The 22,481-nt window shown below is 45.9% G+C and overlaps 1 protein-coding gene across 2 annotated transcripts in view; it reads left to right on the plus strand.

Annotated features, from left to right (window-relative positions):
* The window catches only part of COL5A1 (collagen type V alpha 1 chain), a 150,119-nt gene that overhangs the window by 84,859 nt on the left and 42,779 nt on the right, over window positions 1–22,481 (plus strand). For both annotated transcript variants that reach the window (XM_074556412.1, XM_074556413.1), the window contains exons 12-26: window positions 981–1,055; window positions 1,675–1,767; window positions 4,771–4,827; window positions 5,853–5,906; window positions 6,502–6,555; window positions 8,024–8,077; window positions 9,124–9,177; window positions 9,651–9,704; window positions 11,746–11,790; window positions 13,644–13,697; window positions 15,161–15,205; window positions 16,276–16,329; window positions 16,779–16,823; window positions 18,959–19,012; window positions 22,360–22,404. In XM_074556412.1, coding sequence (XP_074412513.1) covers window positions 981–1,055; window positions 1,675–1,767; window positions 4,771–4,827; window positions 5,853–5,906; window positions 6,502–6,555; window positions 8,024–8,077; window positions 9,124–9,177; window positions 9,651–9,704; window positions 11,746–11,790; window positions 13,644–13,697; window positions 15,161–15,205; window positions 16,276–16,329; window positions 16,779–16,823; window positions 18,959–19,012; window positions 22,360–22,404 — 837 coding nt within the window. The remainder of the gene's footprint in view (window positions 1–980; window positions 1,056–1,674; window positions 1,768–4,770; window positions 4,828–5,852; window positions 5,907–6,501; window positions 6,556–8,023; window positions 8,078–9,123; window positions 9,178–9,650; window positions 9,705–11,745; window positions 11,791–13,643; window positions 13,698–15,160; window positions 15,206–16,275; window positions 16,330–16,778; window positions 16,824–18,958; window positions 19,013–22,359; window positions 22,405–22,481) is intronic.

Below are 22,481 nucleotides of genomic sequence, written 5' to 3' on the forward strand. Positions count from 1 at the left end.
GGTGGCCTGGCTTTGTGGTGTCCCCATGCCCAAGATTTGTGGCAGAATTTGTTATTTACATTTATTCCTTGGGTCTGAACAGGCTGCAAGCAGGTTGAGGAGAGCAAGAACTACAAAAATATTCATTGCTTGCCCTCCCAAGAGAGTCAGCTCTCTATAAATTGATTTATTGTTGGTGTTTCCTAACTAAAGGAGTGGCCAAGTCCTCAATCCCAACCTGCTGGCCACAAAATGAGCTCTGGGGCTTTTTTGGCCTTGCTGGGATGTGGTCAAATCCCTGTTGCCTTAAACTGCTGTGAAAATTGCAATTAGCCACACACATTGATGTCACTCGAATTTGCATATGGGATCAGTGGAATGAGGAGGAAATTTGGATTAACTTCAACTTTTTGCCAGGGAAAATTGGCCAAATTTGATTTTTTATGGCTTCATCAATGGATATTTGACTGCCCACTCGTTGCTTTAGTGCCAGTTAAAGATCCTTCTCTCTGTGGAGATCCATGGATTTGGGCTGATTTACAGCCCCTGACAGGATCACTCCATTCCAATGGAAGGAGCCTCAAAGGACTAAAATAATAAAAATTAAAAAAAAAAAATAACAGAGAAAAATAAAATGACCCAGCTGATTGAACACATGCAGGAATGAATTTATCTCCCTCCATTTCTCTGTCACTGAGTTAGGAAGTTTCATCTGTTTTGAGGGGCTTTTTAATAGATTTTAACAGATCCAACTCTAAACATTGATTCTGTTATCTTGGAGCATGGCAAAGACTTGGATTCCTCCAAAACTGCACAAGGCAGACCCTGGAAACAGCAGGGGCAAGATGGAAAAGGAGGGAATTAAGAAAATTGAAGAAAAATTGGAATTCCCACTAACTCAATCGCTGTCATGACAGTATCCTGACATAACCACAGCTGTTAGTGTATGGACAGAACCAAAATGATATTTAGAAGTTTATTTTCATTTCTTCCTCTTTCAGGGCCCACCTGGGCGCCCAGGTCTCCCAGGAGCTGATGGATTGCCAGGACCACCAGGGACAATGCTAATGCTGCCTGTGAGTACAAACAGAACCAAAAAAAAAAATCAGTCAGGTTTCTTGGTTTTGCTGCTGTTAAATGCCCCTTCTTGCAGAAATCTCCCATCTCCTTTACCCCAAGGACATGTTTTCCTTGAGGGAAAAGATGGATTTGGATGGTTCCTGTTGTAAATTGACTTTTTGCAAAGCACTGGAGCTCCTTCATTAGTCAAAAGCGCAGACAGGTTAAAATTTTCAGAAGTGATGGATAATGATAAAAATCATGGAATATCCCAAGGTGGAAGGGACCCATCGGGATTATTGAGTCCAACTCCTGGCTCTGCACAGGACAAGCCATGGAGTTACTGGGATGGGATGGGATGGGATGGGATGGGATGGGATGGGATGGGATGGGATGGGATGGGATGGGATGGACTGGGAGGGGATGGGATGGGATGGGATGGACTGGGATGGGATGGGATGGGATGGGATGGGATGGGATGGGATGGGATGGACTGGGAGGGCATGGGATGGGATGGGATGGACCGGGATAGACTGGGATAGACTGGGATGGGCTCAGGGCAGTCATGCTGAACAGAGCTGCTCAGGCTGCAGGGACAGAGCTGTGACCTGCTTTGTCCCCACCTTGTTCCCCCAGTTCCGCTTCAGCGGCGGAGGCGACGCCGGCTCCAAGGGACCCATGGTGTCAGCACAGGAGGCGCAGGCCCAGGCCATCCTGCAGCAGGCCAGGGTGAGTGCTGCCAGCTGCAGTGCCTGCCATGGCTCCCTGCAATGGCACAATGAACCTCTCACACCTCTGTGACCACGCTCGGCCCCTGCGTGGTGTGAGGATCAGGAACGGGACATCACACCATGATCAATGTGATCCACTGAAGCCAGATTTATTATCCCCAAAAGAGCTATATTTATAATAAGTGTCTGCTGTCCACACATCTCTAGCTAATACATGATTGGTTAATCCTAGCTGTTCACACATCTAAATTAGAATGCTGATTGGATCTTTCAGTTTTTCACGCGTCTTGCTGTGGTCGTCTGGCCTATCCATTGCTTCTCTTTTTTCTCACTTTCTCAAACTTGCTGACAAACTTGCTGAGTCTTGATGATTCTTCTTCTTGTATCTTTCTCAAGGATGTACCAGCCCCATTTCTGAACATGTCCATTGTCCATTTTTTGTGAACAATGTCCATTATCCATTAGTACAAGCAGGCAGGATTGTGAAAATTCGGGAGGGTAAAAATCAGGGTGGGAGTTAAATCTGGAGCTGAATGTGGCCATTATCTTACAAAAACTCCTCAACCTCCAAAAACTCCTCAACCTCTCCAAAATCCTCAACAGTCCCCAGTGCTGCTGGTAGAACCTCTCACCTGCCACGGGGTTGCACCTGCATGATTTGGGTTTTATTAACCACCAGTTGATGCAAAACTGGCTTTAATTTCCTGCAGATCTCTGGGAGACCTGCTGACCTTGGCATATTTTTATTTTGAGGGTCCCTATAAGCAGCTGTGCTCCAAGCATTTTTTTATTTTTGTATGATTTTCCCCCCAGTAAATCCTCATAATGAAACCAATGTCACCGATAGAAGCTGCTCCCAGAATCTCACCAGGCAGATTTGTCATTTCATATATTTATTTGGGAATACATGGTGACCATCCCTGGAACATTTCTTTCCCTGGGTGACCTCATTGATTGATGTCCAAATAATCATCCCTGGCTCGCTGGTGAAACAAGATTGGCACATTCCCAGCCCAGCTCCTGCTCCCTGCCTGGATGGACACCTCAGTGGGAAAGGCTCTGCACTCATCTCTTCAAAATAAAATTACATTTTTAGCCAGTGGAGCTCTGAAATTGTTCTCCCCTGGGTGCTCATGGGAGCTTTCCTGAGTGCTGATGTTAAAAACCAGAGATTGGGAACCCCAGAGTCCCCAAACTGCTCTGTTTGCCCCAAAGGGACCCAATTCTGCTGCAGACACACCATGAAGGAGAACAGCTTTTAGGGTGGCAGTTCCCAAAGGGACACAGCCTTGGGGCTGTTTTATTTGGGGACAGCTCCAGAACCCACATCTGGCTGCAGCTGGGATGTGTGGCTGGAGCTGCTTTGTCGCTCTGAGCTGTCTGCAGATTTTAAAACAGATTTTTTTGGGGATAAAGTAAGCTAAAAACTCCATTTATTTCACCTTTATATGGGATAAAATCCATTGGGATCTCCCCCCATGGGTAGCACCTGCCCCTGGTGGGTTTTTAATGAGGTGTTTGCCTTAACTGGGAGTTTTCTGCTTTCCATCCTTTTCCAAAGGAGCTGGATTGGAATTTTTACAGATTCAGGCAGAGTCCTGATCCTCCCAGCCACTGCATTTTCCTGTCCATTAACCTTGTGCTGCCAATAATATCCTGGATTATGTTCCTGGTGTTACCTTGTCAGTCTTAATTTCCAGCCTGCCCAGCGTTTTTCCATCAGCATTTTATTTTCCTGGGAAATAGAGGGTTTGACCTGAGAAATGCTTCATGAGAAGCATCTGCTTTCTCCAGCTCTCTGCTTTTGTTCTTTTATTTTTTCTTCTCCCTGCTGAAAATTGTGATTTACCAAAAAATAAATAGTCTCCCTCCCCTCATTCAAAGTCCCTTTTTATTTAAATGTTCATGTTTGGGGAAAAAATGTAATACTCAAATAAACCCTGGGTAACTTTTGGACTATGGATGAAAAGGTGAATATTTCTAGAAAGGACAAAAATCAATTTTTTCATGAACTTCAGCATTTTGGCTGAAAACCATGATGCAGGAAGGGAAATAAATGTCATTTTTGTATGGAACTACAGGATTGGAAAACAGGGTCCTGCAGCAAGCACAACCTTTTCCTATTTTGGGTTTGTTTTTCTCATTATCACTGCTGTTAATTGCATTATTAGGTTGATTTATCCCCTTAAAATTTGGCTTTCATTAGGCACTGAATGTAGTTGCAGCCAGCAGTGGTTCACAGCATCTCCCTTTTAATGGGGTGTTGTAAAAAGATGCCACAGAACCCAGCATTTGTGCAATATTTCTGCCTTTCCAAGCTCAGTCACTGGGTAGATTTTAATTACTGGAGTACACAGATAATTACAACTCTTTGGAAGTGTTGGATTGTCACGAGGGAACAAATTGTCTGAGGGATGTTTTAAAGCATGGCCCAGCTCCATTTCCCACCGTGGAAATTACTGGGTTGATGCATGGTTAACACGACTCCTTAATTATGGAGCTAAAAGCCCCCTGTGTTCAGTTTGAATTGGAGCTCAGTTTGGAGCATGTTAACCAAAGAAAAAAAGGGAAAAATTCCTCTAAAATTGAACCACCAGGACAATAAAGAAAAAAATTTCTCTTGAATTGAAGTGGGGCCATAAATATTTATGTCCTCTCAGCAGATTCATGGACAGTCCAGGGGCTTTCATAGAATAACAGAATGCTTTGGGGTGGGAGGGAGCTTAAAGCCCATCTCATCCAAGCTCTTCCATGGGCAGGGACACTTTCCATGACCCCAGGTGGCTCCAAGTGTCCCAGCCTGGCCTTGGACCCCACCAGGGATGGGGCACAGCAAATCTGGGCCAGGAGAAGCTGCTTGCCCGTTGTGGGTGGGATGGAATCTGCGATTCCCTGGGGATGTGGATGTTACTCCAGGGGTTTGTGGGTGTGGGGAGAGCTGTGGCTGTGGCCCAGTGGTGGCTTTGTCACAAGGTGAGCCCTGTTGGTCCTTCTGTTGCAGCTGGCGCTGAGGGGACCTGCGGGACCCATGGGGCTGACGGGGCGGCCGGGCCCGATGGTGAGTGAGGGAAATGAGGGGATGGAAATGGGAGACGGAATTGGGGAGTGATGGAATTGGGGAGTGATGGAATTGGGGTGATGGAAATGGGGGGATGGAATTGGAGGGGTGGAAATGGGAAATTATGGAATTGAGGGGATGGAAATGGGGGTTGATGGAATTGTGGGGGTGGAAATGATGGGATGGAATTGGGGAGTGATGGAATTGGGGAGTGATGGAATTGGGGTGATGGAAATGGGGGGATGGAATTGGAGGGGTGGAAATGGGAAATTATGGAATTGAGGGGATGGGAATGGTGGGATGGAATTGGGGGATGGAAATGGGGGTTGATGGAATTGTGGGGGTGGAAATGATGGGATGGAATTGGGAGATAGAACTGGGGAGATGGAAATGGGGAGTGATGGAACTGGGGGATGGAATTGGGGAAGAATTGGGGGGATAGAAATGAGGAATGATGGAATTGGGGAATGGAAATGGGGAATAATGGTATTGGGGGGATGGAAATGGTGGGATGGAATTGGGGGATGGAAATGGGGGTTGATGGAATTGTGGGGGTGGGAATGATGGGGTGGAATTGGGAGATAGAACTGGGGAGATGGAAATGGGGAGTGATGGAACTGGGGGATGGAATTGGGGAAGAATTGGGGGGATAGAAATGAGGAATGATGGAATTGGGGAATGGAAATGGGGAATAATGGTATTGGGGGGATGGAATTGGGGAGATGGAACTGGGGGATGGAAATGGGGGGATGGAACTGGGGGGATGAAACTGGAGAGGTGGAACTAGTGAATGATGGAATTGGGAGATGGAACTGGGGAGATGGAACTGAGGAGTAATGGATTTGGTGAGGATGAAGATGAGGGAATGGAGCTGGGGAGTGATGGAATTGGTGAGGATGGAGCCAACCCAGCAGCTCAAGCTCCTTGTGGGCTCTGGATCCATGAATGGCCTTTCCTTAATGTGAAATCTTCTTCTCTGGCTCTCTTGGAGCAAAAATCTAATAAATCCTCTTCTCTGTCCAAAGGGACCCCCAGGCAGTGGAGGACTGAAGGGAGAAGCTGGAGAAATGGGACCTCAGGTGAGTGTGGAACTGGGGGAGATGGAGAAACGAGGCTGGAGCAGCCAGTCCTGCCTGAGAGGCTGTTGGGCAGCAGGGATTCAGTCACCCCGTGCCAGCTGGGAGCAGGAGGCTGTGGGAACACGTTTGGCATGGAAATGTCCCTCCAAGTGTCTGAGTGCAGGCTCTGGACATGGTTTGAAGCCAGCAGTGTAAAACTCTGGAAGAACACCCACGGCGGAGTCTTGCACATAAAAGATAATTTGAAGTGTGGAGAATTCACTAATGCTCAGGATATTGTTCTTCCAAGCCTTAAATCCTGCACTGAGGGAAAATTCCCATTTTCTGATGGCAAGGGAAGTCGATTATGGGATGCATCTCCACCACCTGCTTGCCAAAGCTTCCCCTTTTGTAAACACCTCCAATCCCTGCCTGGAGATGCTCAGCTCCTTCCCTGTGTGTTTGGAACCACAGGCTCTGCTCCAGGGATTCATTTTGGAGCCCTGGTGGCCCTGAGAGCCCCAGCAGGGCCTGAAGTGGGCACTGATCTCTGGGTTTTGAGGTGACATTTCTTCCTTGAGGTGACATTTCCTCCTCTCTCCTTGATTCCTTGCAGGGTCCACGAGGCATCCAAGGTCCTCCCGGTCCTGCAGGGAAGCCAGGCCGCAGGGTGAGTGTCCTGGCAGCTGTGCTGAGCAGGCAGGAGCTGCAATTCCTGCTGGAAACTGCTCCTGCTGCCAAACAATTCCTCCCATTCCTCTGCATCGAGGGCGTTGCGCAAGAGCCGGCCGGCGGCCAGGCTGAGCTCGGCCATCCTGGGGGACACAAACCAGGATGAGAGTGAAAATTTGGGAGGGTAAAAATCAGGGTGGGAGTTAAATCTGGAAGGGCACGAGGATGGGAGTCAAAATCTGGGAGGACACCAGGATAGGAGTTAAAATCTCAGAGGAGGGAAGGCTGGGAGTTGAAATTTGGGAGGACACAAATTTGGGAGTTGAAATCTGGGAGGAGAGTTAAAATTTGGGAGGACAGAAATCAGGATGGGAGTTAAAATCTGACAAGGATGGGAGTTAAAATTTGGGACACAAATGAGGAGGAGAGTTAAAGTTTGGGAGGACAGAAACCAGAATTGAAGTTAAATCTGGGAGGACACCAGGATAGGAGTTAAATCTCAGAGGAGAGAAGGATAGGGGTTGAAATCGGGGAGAACACAAATGAGGAGGAGAGTTAAAGTTTGAGAGGACAGAAACCAGGATGGGAGTTAAATCTGGGAGGGCACAAAGATGGGAGTTAAAATTTGGGAGGACAGAAACAAGGATGGGAGTTAAAATCTGACAAGGATGGGAGTTGAAATTTGGGACACAAATGAGAAATGGGAGTTGGAATCTGTGAGGACACACATGAGGAGGAGAGTTAAAGTTTGGGAGGATGAAAATGAGGATGGGAGTTGAAAACTGGGAGGACAGAAATGAGGAGGAGAATTAAAATCTGGGAGGACAGAAACCAGGACAGGAGTTAAAATCTGGGAGGACACAAAGAAGGATGGGAGTTAAAATCCAAACAGTGTGGGGGGAATTCAAAGCTGCTCATCCCACTCTTTTATCCTGGGGGTTTTTTGCTCCCTGGTGTTGGGGTTGCAGCTGCACAAATGCTTTGAACTGGCTTGGAGTCCCCACTCCTGGCAGAACCCAGTCCCAAGAATGGATCAGGTGTAAATCCTGCTCTGTTTCCACCCCTAATTCTGATTTTTATTTCACGCCACCCTCTGGCTCGCCATGACTCAACTTGCCAGAGGAAGGAACGAGCAAGTCTCGTGTGTGACCCACTTCTGCCTTCCTGGAAACAGAAACTCTCATTTTAATTTGCAGCCATCATCATTAGCATCTCCTCAAATGTGCTGGGAGATTTTATTTTTTCACATAAAACCAACAACCATGGCCCACGTGGTGAAGTGGCTTTGCTGCCATTCATCTCCCACCTCTTATTGACCCCAGGATGTTGTTTCAAACACAAAACAGGGATTTTTCCCTCACCAGGAGGAGCTGCCTGGCTTAAATAAACCCTCTCTCTGGCTTAGCTAAACCCAGCTGTGGTTCTGTGTTACCCTCTGGGTTTGACTCTGGTGTTCTGTGTTGCAGGGACGAGCTGGCAGTGACGGTGCCCGGGGGATGCCAGGCCAGACAGGACCAAAGGTAGGGCCAGGTTTTTATGGATTTTGGGAATTTGCACCTTCCCTTTAGCAGGAATGAGCTGAGGGACCCATGGAGAAGGAGCCCAGCTTGCCTGGATGAGGTTGTGAGCTGGTCCAGAGGTTCCTGTGAAGACAAAAAGTCTTCATGGAACACGGAGGTTAAGGGAGGGAAGTTAAACACACTCCTGGAAGGCAGAATAGCCATTTTCCCTTTTCTTTTCCTGTTTCTTGGCTTTTTTTTAATGCCACTTTTTTCAACTGCTGGATGAAATATGCTGCAGTTGTAGAGCAAACACTTCAGAATCCCAATTACAAAAAACAAACAGAACAAGTGGCTGGGAAGTCTCTAGAGTAGAAGCACCAAAAACCACCTCTTAAGCAGGTGAGGAAATGGAGAGGAATTTTAATCCTCACTATAATTTTTTATTGGAGACAAAATCCCTTCATTCTGCTGCGATCTGCCAGAATTATCAAGCAGGGAAGAAGCTGCTGTGCTGGAAATTCACATGGAAAAGCATTTCAGCTGGGGGAAGAGGGAAGAGTTTAGCTCCAAATGACACTGTGGTGGTTTTTACATGAGATAATAACAAATTTTACCCTAATTTTATCCTAATTGTCATTACTCTCTCTTTTAGTTACTGTTAATAAATTTTTCTTTATACCGTTTAAGTTTTAAACCTACTTTACCTTTCTCCTATCCTACCTTACAACAAAAAGTAAATACACTAATAATTAACCAACACTAAAACCCACCACCCTCATTAATACACCATCAAAGAAAATCTCCAAATTAACAAAATCTCAAATTAACAAACCAAAACTACTACAGACTTGGAGGTGTTTTTTGGGTTTTTTTTCCTTTGTTTTAATCCATAACTTTGAGATCATCCTTGGTCTGATGGAAGGCTGAATGTCTGAGGGAGAAAATTGATCCTTCCTCGACAAAGAAAGGAAATAAACAGGAAAGGTGCTCAAATACAGCTGGAAATGTGTTTGAACTGGTTTGAAACTGGTTTAAAATGTGTTTTTGACTGGTTTTGCTTTCAGGGTGACCGAGGCTTTGATGGCTTGGCTGGTTTGCCTGGTGAGAAGGGAAACAGGGTGAGTGTTCTTCCTCTTGTGGGAGGAGGAAGAGGAGGCTGGGAGGGACTGGGATGAGGCACAGGAGAGAATGAAAGAGCCTGTGGGATTTCACAGCGCCCTCACATTCCAGGGAGCTGCAAAATCCCTCTGCAGGATCCTCCTGGGGCTGCTCCAGATTGGGATGGGGTGGAAAAAATCACCTTAATTCAGTGCAGCCTGAAAATCCAAAGCAAGAGGCAAAACCTGCTGTTGCACAGGCTGGGAATTGCTTGAAATTACAATTTATAATTTAAAAAATGGAGGAAAGTGGGTTTTTTGGCAGGATGTCCCTCCCCTCCCTGGAGCAGAGAGAGCGGCAGCTCTGAGGGCCCAGGGACCTCCAGCACAGACAGAAAATTCAAATCCATGCCTTGGTTCATCCCCATTCCCTGGTGGTTTCCATTGCCAGAGGGTTTGCACCTCCTCTGCAGCATTTTCTGCTTTTTTTGCAGGGAGAGCCAGGCCCCCACGGCCCCCCAGGGGCTCCTGGAGAGGATGGGGAGAGGGTAAGTGTGCCTGGGATTGGGAATTCCTAAGGAAAACCTGGGAACAAGGAGCAGGGGCAGCATCAGGCAGGAGCTCCCTGTCCCTGAGCCTTCCCTGGGAGGGAAGCGGGGCAGGGAGATGGGGATGGAAGTGGAAAGGGGAATTTGGCTTAAAGATGTGGTCAGGAAAGTCAGGTTTTGTTAAAGGGAAAAGAAAACAGCACAGGGAGTAAATTATTGCTCACAGTGAGCAAATGATGGCTTCTGAATTTCTGAAATCCAGAGGAAATGTTGACTTCTGAATTTCTGAAATCCAGAGGAAATGTTGACTTCTGAAATGATGGCTTCTGAATTTCTGAAATCCAGAGGAAATGATGGCTTCTGAATTTCTGAAATCCAGAGGAAATGATGACTTCTGAAATGATGGCTTCTGAATTTCTGGAATCCAGAGGAAATGATGGCTTCTGAATTTCTGGAATCCAGAGGATTGCAGTGAGATTTGGGGAGCAGAAGTTCCAGACAGAGGCAGGAATCAAAGATTGAATTGTTCACTTCTCCTTCAGCCAGAAGATGTTTAGCAAAGCCCAGACTAAGTGATCCCAGCTCTGATTTAAGGAGAGAGCTTAAAAATGCTGGTGTGTGGTTCTAACCTGAGGAGCATGGTGGATTTCCCAGCTCTCATCCCCTTCCATGGTGTTTTCTTCCCACTTTGTGTCCCTGCAAGGCTCAGATAATCACTCTCCACAACCTGGGGAGGGTTGGTTAATTAATTGTGGCTGTAAAATGCTCTGAGGTTGAGCAGAGCAGAGCTGGAGGGGGAAGGAGGAGAGGCAGAATCCCAAAGGGAAAATGAAAATTCCAGGAGGGCAGGACTGGGAGCAGAGCAGGGCGTGATGAGCACTGGAGGAAGGTTTCCAAGGGCTTGGTTTCCTCAGGTTTGGGGTGAAAAATAACTCAGGGAAGCACAATTTGATCATTTTGGGGTTTTATCCCAGCAGATATGGGAGAGGAGGGCAGAAATTCCCCTGCCATGTTTTCCTTATTCCATGTGATGCTCCTATTCCTGTAACCCTGTAACATTTCATTTGAATTCCTCAGCCCTCTCTGCATCGTACAAAGGAGGCTGTGGAATATTTGGGCAGGCAGTTAAAGCTGCCCATCCATCAGGAACAATTCTTCTCCCTCCATGGCAGGGAAGGAGCCCCATCCATACAAATCCCAGAGTTTCCCTCACTTCAGAAAGGGGCTGTGATTAAAGTGAGCTCTCAGTGAGCACTCCCATCCCTTTCCTTCCACTCCAAAGGCTCCAGGAGGGGCTGGGCTGGGATTTCCAACAATTTGCAGGAATTCCAATTCTCCCGCTGTGTTTTTCTTATTCTATGTGATGCTCCCATCCCACCAATTTCAGCAGTGCCAAGTTCTAGTAGAGAGGGGCAGGAATGGAAGGAAAACACCAGGAGAGCAGAAATCCTCACGCTGGAGGACCCAAAGCCTTCGAAATGTACATTTATGGAAACCTCCCCAGCCTTGCTGAGCTGTGTGGGTTGTCCATGGTAAAATCTCAATCTGGAGGGATTTTTGGGATGATCCATTGGTGTTACCAGGTCATCCTTCATGAACTCCCAGCTGGAATGACTCGGCTGCAGAGTGTGGTTACAGGGTGACCCTTCTGCTGCTTCTGGTTTATCTGAGGAGCTCTGATTTGCCTAAACCCCATCCCCTTGTTCTTCAGTTTATAACCCTGCCTTGTTATTCAGTTTGGTCTCAAATCTTGTGGTTGTTGGCTCCCCTGCCCTGAGCCCCTTGTCTGGTGGCAAAATCCACTTTTGGTGGCAAAATCCACTTTTCTAAACATCAGCAAGGATTCTGAAGGATCTTCAAGCCTTTCTAGTCCTTGGTAAACTCCATTTTAGTCCTCAGGCTTCCAAGGCATGGAAACCCTGCCAGTCCTGCAGAGAAAATGCTTTTCTATGGGAATATTATTTAAAAAGGACAAAACTGAATTAAATGTGGATTTTTTCTGTCTCTTGCTGCTTCTCTCCGTGCCTCTGCTGCTGCCCAGGGAGATGATGGAGAAGTTGGACCCCGGGGTCTCCCTGGAGAACCTGTGAGTATCCCCCTCCCCTTTCTGTGGATTTGGGGTGGAAAAAGGAATTTTTGGGGCTCTCATGGGGCAGCTTTGCCCTGAGATCCTGCAGGGGTTGAACTCAGCTTGAAGCTCCACATGGACAATTTGAGAGTGTCTGTGCTGGAGCAACTCTGCTTTGCTTATTTTCATTCATAGTTTTCCCCTTGTTTTCACTCCCACAAAGGTGTTTGTTTGATTTGGTTTGGTTTTTTAATGAAGAAAAAGTCTCATTGATTGCTCACAAAAAAAATCAAAACTGTAAATATAAAACTTAGATTAATGTAATATTTTTCCTGCCTGTATCCTTCTCTCTGCTTTGGAATTGAGGTAATCAGGCTGGGATAGAAATTAGGTGTGGAAAATAAATATAAAATACATGATTTGTGAGTGTTCATAGGAAATCCCAGTGAGAACAGGGTTTTATCTCAGGGCAGTGGCATCTCCACCACTGTCCCCAGTGTCAGTGACTCCTGATAAACCTCAGGGTGAAATCCTGGCAGGATTGAGCTCAGGGACACTTTTCTATTGACAGGGTCAATATCCTGTTCCCAGTGCACAGGAGTTCCTAAATCTGCTCTCTGTCAGTGTTTGGAGCCCACGCGCTGCAGAGCAGCTGGAGGAGGAGCTGGGAATTCCTGGTCTCAGGAAGGATAAAGGAGATCTCACTGGGCTTGGACAAATCCTTTGGACCAAGCCACAGAAATGCTTTCAAGGAGAATCCCACTAACAAAACAAAACAAACAGGCTGTCAATGAAATGCTCTTTCTGAAAAGGCATTTTGCCCCTAACACTGAGTTTTTCTCACTTTATTGGCAATGCAGACTGCTCCTGCTGCCTGCAGATTTCTGTGTGGCTGCTGATTTCACCCTGAATGCATTTCCTCTGTTGTGAATAGAACATTCTCCATCATTTCTTCCAAAACCCCTGATTTGGTTGTGCGTGGTGGCCTGAGATTAATTGATGGCAATTGCTGGGCACAGTTCATGGCAGAGAGGGAAGGGTTGGCATTTACAGACTCGCCGGAACTAAATTATAGACAAGATGTCTGATTAACTTCTGGGAAAGATTAATCAACTCAGCTATCTCCTTAGCACATGTCCAAGCAATAACTTATGGCTTATTAACTTCTTAAAAGCTTTTATGTGCTCAGGTAACACAGCAAAAACAGAGGAGCTTAAATGAGGAATGGAATGACTTGGCTGCAAAGAGTGTGGGTGACAGGGTAATCCAGGAGTAGGATTAAATTATTTTTTTTTAATTGCTTCAAAGGGGATTTGTTCCAACCCAAGGAATAAATGCCTCTACTACTACTACTACTACTACTACTACTACTACTATTATTATTATTATTATTAATAATAATAATAATAATAATAATAACAATAATAACATCATATTTTATTATATTATGATATGATAATAATATTATTCCTATAATATATATCATAATATAATATAATAAATATAATATAATAATATTATATAGATTATATTATGTTATATTATGTTATATTATGCTATGTTATATTATTCTATTCTATTCTATTCTATTCTATTCTATTCTATTCTATTCTATTCTATTCTATTCTATTCTATTCTATTCTGTTCTATCCTATTCTATTCTATTCCATTATATTCCATTCTATTCCATTATATTCCATTATATTATATTTATTTACTGAAGGCTCTCTGCCCACAGGATTTCTCTCCCAGTTTGTAGCTCAGGGAAGCTGCTGCAATCCCTGCAAGGTCCTTCCAAACCCTGCTGTGTCCATGTCCAGCATGATGCTCATCCTCAGATGGGAATTCTCACCCTGTTTTTCCCCCCACAGGGACCCCGAGGACTTCTGGGCCCCAAGGGACCCCCAGGACCCCCAGGGCCCCCGGTGAGTTCCCTGCTCCAGAACCTTCCAGACAAAATCCCAACCTCAGCCATCCCAGCACGGCCTCCAGCTGCAGAATTGGCCACATCTGGGCAGTGAGAAGCAGTGGAGTCCCAAAAGGAGCTCCTGGCTCTGCTTTCCCCCATCCTCAGTGGTGTCACGTCCATGCAGGGCAGATTTGCCCCACCTGAGTAAATATGAACTCCTTGCCCAGGCTGGAGGGGAGGGATGGGAGTGATTAACACAGAGCCTTTGCCATTAACTGCTGCCTCAGGGCTCTGGAGCAGCTCCTTCGTATTCCAGGCCAGAGCATTTGGGATTTTATCCAGCAGATCTCATCCCTGGAACTGCTGATGCAGGGGCTGTCCCTGAATCTCTGCTGCTCTGGGATCCCAAACCTTAAAGCTCAAAGGGTCACTGCTTAATCTGAAGCAGTTCCTTCATATTCCAGGCCAGAGCATGTAGGATTTTATTTAGCAGATCTCATCCCTGGAAGTGCTGATGCAGGGGCTGTCCCTAAATCATTTCTGCTTCGGGATCCCAGAGCTTAAAACCCCAACCCCAAAGCTCAAGGGGTCAGTGCTTAATGGGGAACATTTTGTGGCCTTTCAGCCCTCCTGGGATGTGAAGAACTTTGCTGTGAGCTCCTGGGGTTTAATGAGGATTCAGGGTTTGCTCCCAAACTGCCTCATCTCCTGCGGATGGGATGTTACCCCACAGGATAAAAGGTTATCCTGGAGAAAAGGAGGCTCAGGGAAATCTCATTCTCTATAACAAGCAGGAGGTTGTGGGGAGGGGGATCAGGCCCTTTTCCCAACAAGCAACAGGATGAGAGGAAAATTGTGCCAGGGGAGAAAATTTCTTCCTGGAAGGAGCTGTCAAGCAGTGCCCAGGGAATGTGGAGGCCACATCCCTGGGAGGGCTCAAAGCCCACGTGGATGTGGCACCTGGGGATGTGGTTGGCTTCATGCTGGGTTTGATGATTTTTGATGATTTTAGAGGTGTTTTCCAACCTGAACAATCCCATGATTCTGAACTGGTGGCAGGGGGACATCTCCATGTTCCGCCCTCAGTGAAGGTGCTCAGGGAGTGTCAGTCCCAGGTGAATTCTGTTTTGGCACAGCTCTGTCAGGGATTTTTCCCCTTTTTCCTCTGCCATTCCATGCTTGTGGGATGCAATCCAGCCAGGAGTGCCTCAGCCTGATGCTGCCTGTGCCTCCCAGACTAGTTAAACCAAAGAGAAAAGCACCAAAATGACTTTAGAAATTCACCTGGATTCATGGAATTTGCTGCTTTACCAAACACCTTTACGAAATTATTCCCTTTCCACCTGGTCCAAAGGAATTCTTGATTTATTTTTATTATTTTTTATGGCAATTTCCCTGCATTTGTGGTGTGAAATAATGTGATATTTTCTTACTAATGTGATATTTTCTTACTGCTGTGTTTTTTAAATCCTTTCAAAGGGTGTGGCTGGCATGGATGGACCAACAGGTCCCAAAGGGAATGTGGTAAGTCCTCCCAGCACATTTTTACAGGCAGTTCAGGTTTTCTATAGGGCAAAATGCAAAATTCTCTTATATTACATTTGCTAATTGCTTTTTAGCCTGGTCTAGATTCCTATCAAAGCTCATGGAAAACACCAGGAACATCTTCCTGCAGTAAATGGATGTTAATTTATTGTAATTTCTGATGGAATGACACATTATTTCTCCATGAAAGATGAAACATTTTCCTCGAGATGAGTGCTGAGCTAATGAATATCAAAATAGAGACATTTAACTGAGAGGGGAAAAAACTGGGATGGGATGGGATGGGATGGGATGGGATGGGATGGGATGGGATGGGATGGGATGGGATGGGATGGGATGGGATGGGATGGGATGGGATGGGATGGGATGGGATGGGATGGATTCCCTGGAGAATAAATGCAGTCCTGTGGTGGTGTTCACAGGATGAGAATCTTGACTCCATGTTTCAGAAGGCTGATTTATTATTGTATTATTTGTATTAAAAGAAAATGATATATTATAACTATACTAAAAGAACAGAAGAAAGGGTTTTATCAGAAGGCTTGAAAGGAATAGAAATCAATGATAACAAAAGCTTGTGACTCTCAGAGAGTCCAAGCCAGCTGACTGTGATTGGCCATTAATTAAAAACAACCAACATGGACCAATCAAAGATGCACCTGTTGCATTCCACAGCAGCAGATAATTATTGTTTTTCTTATCCTCTGAGGCTTCTCAGCTTATCAGGAGAAAAATCCTGGCAAAGGGATTTTTCAGAAAATATCATGTCTACACAGTCCAGGAGGTGTTAGAGCCTTGCTCAGCTCCTTTGGGCTGGAAATCCTTGGGAAGGAGTCAATGAGCCTGGAAATCACTTTCCCCTTCCCTTTCCCTGTGGGAAAAGCTGTTTCAGGAGCTTTTGGAAGGTCAGAGAGGGCTCAGGGAGCTGTGGGAGGGTGTGGATCCAGCCCAGGTGTATCCAGCAGTGGGAATGCAGGCACTCAGCTGGGGGGAGATGCAGGAATTGTGCTTCCACCTCACCTTTCCCACCTGCCCTTGTGTCCCCACAGGGCCCTCAGGGCGAGCCAGGGCCCCCAGGACAGCAGGGCAACCCAGGGGCTCAGGTAAGGACAAATCTCCTTCTCCACAGCTGGGAAAAAACAGCGGGAATTCAGCACCAGAAAGGGGAGCAGCACTTGGGGAGATTTGGCTTGAGGAAACATTTCCAATCCCAAATCTTCCTGCAAACCCTCCCAGAGTGGGATCCCCCAGCTGTCACCTGGCTGTGGCACGGCCAGAGCAGCTCCAGGTGGCCAAATCCCATCCTGTGGGATGTTTAACATTCCCTGTGCAGTTCCTGGTGAACAATGCACATCTCCAGGCTTTTCCCATGGCTCTCAGGGGATCCTGCTCCTCAGAGCATCCCTGACATTTTATTGCCCCCCACAAGATATTCTGGGCATGAAGGAGCTGGGGATATAATGCATTAAAATAATGCACAGCCAAGATGCATTTGGAAGGAATAACTCACTCCTTAACGACCTAAATTTTAATTTATTTTTGTTTTTCACAGGGTCTTCCAGGTCCACAAGGCGCCATCGGTCCCCCAGGAGAGAAAGTGAGTTGAAATTCAGCTCTGGGTCCTCCTTCCTCAGCCGTGGATTTGCATTTTGCTCCTTCAGCTGCTCCTTTGCCCCATGTGCAACATCTGTTTGCAGCCGTGGCCATGAAAGTCTAATGCTCTCATTCCAGACAGAGGAGAGCTCAGGCCAGCTCAGTTCACCTCTAATTCATCATATTTGCATTCATTTCCCCTCTGAGGAGAAACATTTTGAAGGCAGCCTATGGTAAAACATGAGGAGAGGATTGAAAATTGATTTTTTTTTTTCTGTGGGTTTTGGGAGTCTGAGTGGGATGATAATGGGGAGAGCCCGTGGATCCTTTCCCTCTGCCTCTGATTTTCTGGCTGTTGACATGGGGCTGGTGCTGGCCTTGGACCAGCAGGGTTTAAAGGGGGAGAATTTACCCCAAGGGCTCTGGAACCAGTGGGATTTAAAGGAGGAAAATTTCCCCCAAGGACTCTGGGACCAGCAGAATTTAAAGGGGTGAATTTACCCCAAGAGCTCTGGATCCAGCAGGGTTTAAAGGGGGAGAACTTTCCCCCATGAGCCCTCGAATGAGCAGGATTTAAATGAGAAAAGTTTTCTCCAAGGGCTCTGGGATCAGAAGGATTTAAAGGGGGAGAAATTTCCCCCAAGAGCTCTGGAACCAGGAGGATTTAAAAGTGGAAAAGTTTCTTCCAAGAGCTCTAGAACTTGCAGAATTTAAAGGTGGAAAATTTCACCCAAGAACTCTGGGACCAGCAGGATTTAAAGGGGGTGAATTTCCCCCAAGAGCTGTGGAACCTGTAGGATTTAAAGGACGAAAGGTGTCCTCCAAGAGCTCTAGAACTTGCAGGATTTAAAGGAGGAAAACTTTCCCCCAAGAACTCTGGGACCAGCAGGATTTAAAGGAGGAAAACTTTCCCCCAAGAGCTCTGGAACCAGGAGGATTTAAAAGGGGAAAAGTTTCCTCCAAGAGCTCTGGGATCAGCAGGAATTAAAGGGGGAGAAATTTCCCCCAAGAGCTCTGGAACCAGGAGGATTTAAAAGGGGAAAAGTTTCTTCCAAGAGCTCTAGAACTTGCAGAATTTAAAGGAGGAAAATTTCACCCAAGAACTCTGGGACCAGCAGGATTTAAAGGCGGAAAATTTCACCCAAGAGCTTTGAGACCAGCAGGATTTAAAGGGGGTGAATTTCCCCCAAGAGCTCTGGAACCTGTAGGATTTAAAGGACGAAAGGTGTCCTTCAAGAGCTCTAAAACTTGCAGGATTTAAAGGAGGAAAACTTTCCCCCAAGAGCTCTGGGATCAGCAGGAATTAAAGGGGGAGAAATTTCCCCCAAGAGCTCTGGAACCAGGAGGATTTCAAAGGGGAAAAGTTTCTTCCAAGAGCTCTAGAACTTGCAGAATTTAAAGGAGGAAAATTTCACCCAAGAGCTTTGAGACCAGCAGGATTTAAAGGGGGTGAATTTCCCCCAAGAGCTGTGGAACCTGTAGGATTTAAAGGACGAAAGGTGTCCTCCAATAGCTCTAAAACTTGCAGGATTTAAAGGAGGAAAATTTCACCCAAGAGCTCTGGGACCAGCAGGGTTTAAAGGAGGAAAAGTTTCCTACAAGAGCTCTGGGATCAGCAGGAATTAAAGGGGGTGAATGTCCCCCAAGAGCTCTGGAACCAGCAGGATTTAAAGAAGGAAAAGTTTCCCCCAAGAGCTCTGGGATCAGCAGGAATTAAAGGGGGAGAAATTTCCCCCAAGAGCTCTGGAACCAGGAGGATTTAAAAGTGGAAAAGTTTCTTCCAAGAGCTCTAGAACTTGCAGAATTTAAAGGAAGAAAATTTCACCCAAGAGCTTTGAGACCAGCAGGATTTAAAGGGAGTGAATTTCCCCCAAGAGCTGTGGAACCTGTAGGATTTAAAGGACGAAAGGTGTCCTCCAAGAGCTCTAAAACTTGTAGGATTTAAAGGAGGAAAACTTTCCCCCAAGAGCTCTGGGATCAGCAGGAATTAAAGGGGGAGAAATTTCCCCCATGAGCTCTGGAAACAGCAGGATTTAAAGAAGGAAAAGTTCACTCCAAGAGCTCTAGAACTTGCAGGACTTTAAGAACTTTCCCCTCTGATGCTCTGGAGGCTCTGACTGATTTTGTGTTTGGTTTTAGGGCCCTCTGGGCAAACCTGGTCTCCCTGGCATGCCTGGTGCTGATGGGCCCCCGGTAAGTGCTGCTCTCCCTCCTCTTCCTCCTCCTGCGGCTTCTCCCCACCCTGGGCTTGGAAATGGGAGCCCAGGTTGGGATCTGAGCCCCTCACAGCTCCAAAGAGGGGGAATGGGAAGGGTGAAAGCAAGGAAAGCTTTTTTGGTTGGGATAAAGGCGGTTTAAAATGGAAATAAAGAGCACTGTATTAAAATGGAAATAAAGGCACTTTAAAAGGGAGATAAAGAGAGCCTAGAATAGAAATGGAGTTTAATATGAAAGAAAAGACAGTTTAATATGAAAAAAAAATTAACATAAAAAAAGTTTAATATGAAAAAAATGTTTAATATGGAAGAAACATCTTGCAAGGTCAGCTCAGCCTCCCTGGAGGCTGGGGTCGGTTTGGGAAGCCCCATCACAGCTCTGCTCACCCTGGGTACTTCCCACCATCCCTTCAGGCTTCTCTTTCCTCTTTTCTTGCTCCTTCCCTGTGTTCTGTGGGTGTTTATTCCCATCCCAGGTTTCACAGGGGTGATAAGAACAGGTGGAAATTCCCTGTCAGTGCTCCATTCTCTAACCCCACTTTAAACATCCTTTTCTCCTCGCTGTCGAAATCAGTCTCAAAAAAAAAAATCACCAAGCTTTTCAACCCCATCTCATTGTTACCCATCTCAGAGAGACATTCATTTAAGAATGAAAAGAAAACCCTGCAAAAATTGTTTCATTCTGTAAATGCAGAGCACGGCCTGAGGAGAAAAAAGAAAAATTAAAAAAAAAAAAAAAAAAGAAAAGAAAAATTGCATTTCCCAGCCTGGGATTGTCATTCCTACAGAGGGCACTTGGAACATCCATACAATTGTTAGCTGAGTCAACAGAGCAGCTCCAGCAAAGCCCAGAACATCTCTAAATCTGTAGGTTTTGATGTGAAATTCCTGCAGCAGCCTCCGGGGAGCTTCTGCTGGAGAAATTCTATTTTTAAGCAGCCTGGAGGCTGTGGAGGAGCTGCAGAGTGGCTGTGCATGGGCAGGGACCTTTCCCACAGGTGGGCTAGGGTTGCTCTTTCCAAGGACAAAAAGGGTTTTATTTATGGAAATCTGTCTTGGAAAATCCCTGAAAATCCCTGAGGGCCTCTCTGGGAGAGCTGCTCGTCAGTTTGTGATCTCAGGAGATGGGCACAGTGAAAATGGGGATGGTTCAGTGCAGGGTGGACCAAAGCTTTGGGAATGCTGCTGCAGGTTCTTCCTGGAGCTGGAGACAGGAGTGGTTTTAGGGACGTGTCCTGGTGCCATTAAAATCACAAATCAAGCTGAAATTTGAGTTTTCTCCCCCGTTTTGCTGCTGGAGGAGTGACAGCTGTCATCTTGTTCCTTTATTAAACTCAGGGAGTCTGCCTTGTCTGCCATTCCCTTCTGAAACTGATGATGGAAAATGCCCATCATTTTCTTTGTTATATGGGTAGAAAACTGTGAATTTAAAGGAGAGAGCTCAGTGAAGACCCCAGAGAGTGCAGAATGGCTTTAGAGCAGCTGGGTGTGCTCCCGTCATCCTGAGCAAAGCCAGGGGTGCAGTGAGTGCCCTTCTGGGGGTCACTGATATTGCAGATATTGCCAAATGTGAAAAACGCCAATCGCTTGTTTTAAAAATTGTAAAAGTTTAATAGTAATAAAATGGTTATAAAAATAGTAATACAGTTAGATTAATAATAGTTTGGGCAATTTGAATTAGGACAATATGAGACAATAGAAACAAAGAGTTATGGACAGTCTGGGTCCACCTTTTTCTGGGCAAAATAAGCCTGAAAAAGGACCCACATTAACAGAGGATTAACCCTTAAAAACAATAACCTGTTGCATATTCATACACCTCATACAAGATGCATAAATTCCATTCAAACACAGGATTCTGTCTGGTCATCATCACCTTCCTCCTCTGAATCCTGACAGCACCTTTGAGGAAGAAGTTCATTTCTTCTCATAAAGGAGCAATAAATTCTTTCTCTGAAAGATTCAGGTGTCCTGTGGCTGCTATCTCACTGCCAGTCCTTTCTTTAAAAATATATCCTACATAGCATCATTTCTATTTTAACATTTTGTTATAACCTAAAACTATATTTAACACACTACTTAAGAGAATTAATACAGCATTACTTTCTAACACAACACATATAATATTCATTTGAATATTTGTAAAAAGCCAATCATAAAATAAGCATTTTTCACACCAAACCAAAAGTTATTTTCCATCCCAGCTCAATTTTGCATCCAGCTGTAGGGAAACCACCCAAAACCTCTTCCCTGCATTTCCCATTTCTCCGTGACCCTTCCAGCTCTACCTGGGGCAATTCACACTTTGATTTTCCCTGCCTGCCACCCCAGAAAAAGGCCTCAAAGGTGATGAGAACATCTTGGGAACTCTGAATTATTCAGCATCAAATGCCAAGAGGAATGCTGGCCAGCCTGTGGCTAGCAGGGATGCAGGTTAGCTGAGCACTTCTCATGGGAGCTGGTTCTGGACTCCACAAATCAGAAACTTAATGAGGGGCCCTGACCAGTCTGGGCACCTTGTGACCTTCACGATTCTCTGCCACCAGGATTTTATCTGTTTGTCTGATCAAAATCCCTGGGCTGCTTTCCTGCTGAGCTCCCCCAGGTGCTCTGCTGTGCAGAGAATGTTCCAGAACGCTTCGTGCTGCCCTGCTGGGAGGTGCTGGAGGGGAAAATTAGAAATAACCAGGTGGAAAAGCACCAAGGAGCCAAATGCTGTTTTTTTTCCCTTTGGGAAAAGCAAGGTGGCTTCAGGAAGCCAATTGTGGCAGTAGGGGCTTCCTGGGGAACAGCTGCTCTCTGAGAAATAAATCACAGCTATCAAAGCATTAAATGTGCTCTAAACCCAACATAAATGTGCTTTAAACCCCAAAATAAATGTGCTCTAAACCCCAAATTCGGTGTGCTCTAAACCCCAAAGTCAATGTGCTCTAAACCCCAAAGTCAATGTGCTCTAAACCCCAAAATTCAATGTGCTTTAAACCCCAACATAAATGTGCTCTAAATCCCAAAATTCAATGTGCTCTAGACCTCAAATTTCAATGTGCTTTAAACCCCAACATAAATGTGCTCTAAATCCCAAAATTCAATGTGCTCTAAGCCCCAAAATAAATGTGCTTTATACCCCAAATTCGGTGTGCTCCAAACCCCAAAGTCAATGTGCTCTAAACCCCAAAATTCAATGCGCTCTAGACCTCAAATTTCAATGTGCTTTAAACCCCAACATAAATGTGCTCTAAATCCCAAGATTCAATGTGCTCTAAGCCCCAGAATAAATGTGCTTTAAACCCCAAAATTCTCATTTCTTTTCTCTTTTATCCACAGGGTCACCCTGGCAAGGAAGGTCCTCCTGGAGAGAAGGGCAGCCAGGTGGGTGCCCACAGATCCCTCAGGGCAGCTGGGTGGAGATGGAGCTCCACAGGCATGGCCAGGAGAGGGGTTGAGAA

The sequence above is a fragment of the Zonotrichia albicollis genome, chromosome 21 (assembly GCF_047830755.1).
Source record: "Zonotrichia albicollis isolate bZonAlb1 chromosome 21, bZonAlb1.hap1, whole genome shotgun sequence".
Classification (NCBI taxonomy): Eukaryota; Metazoa; Chordata; class Aves; order Passeriformes; family Passerellidae; genus Zonotrichia; species Zonotrichia albicollis.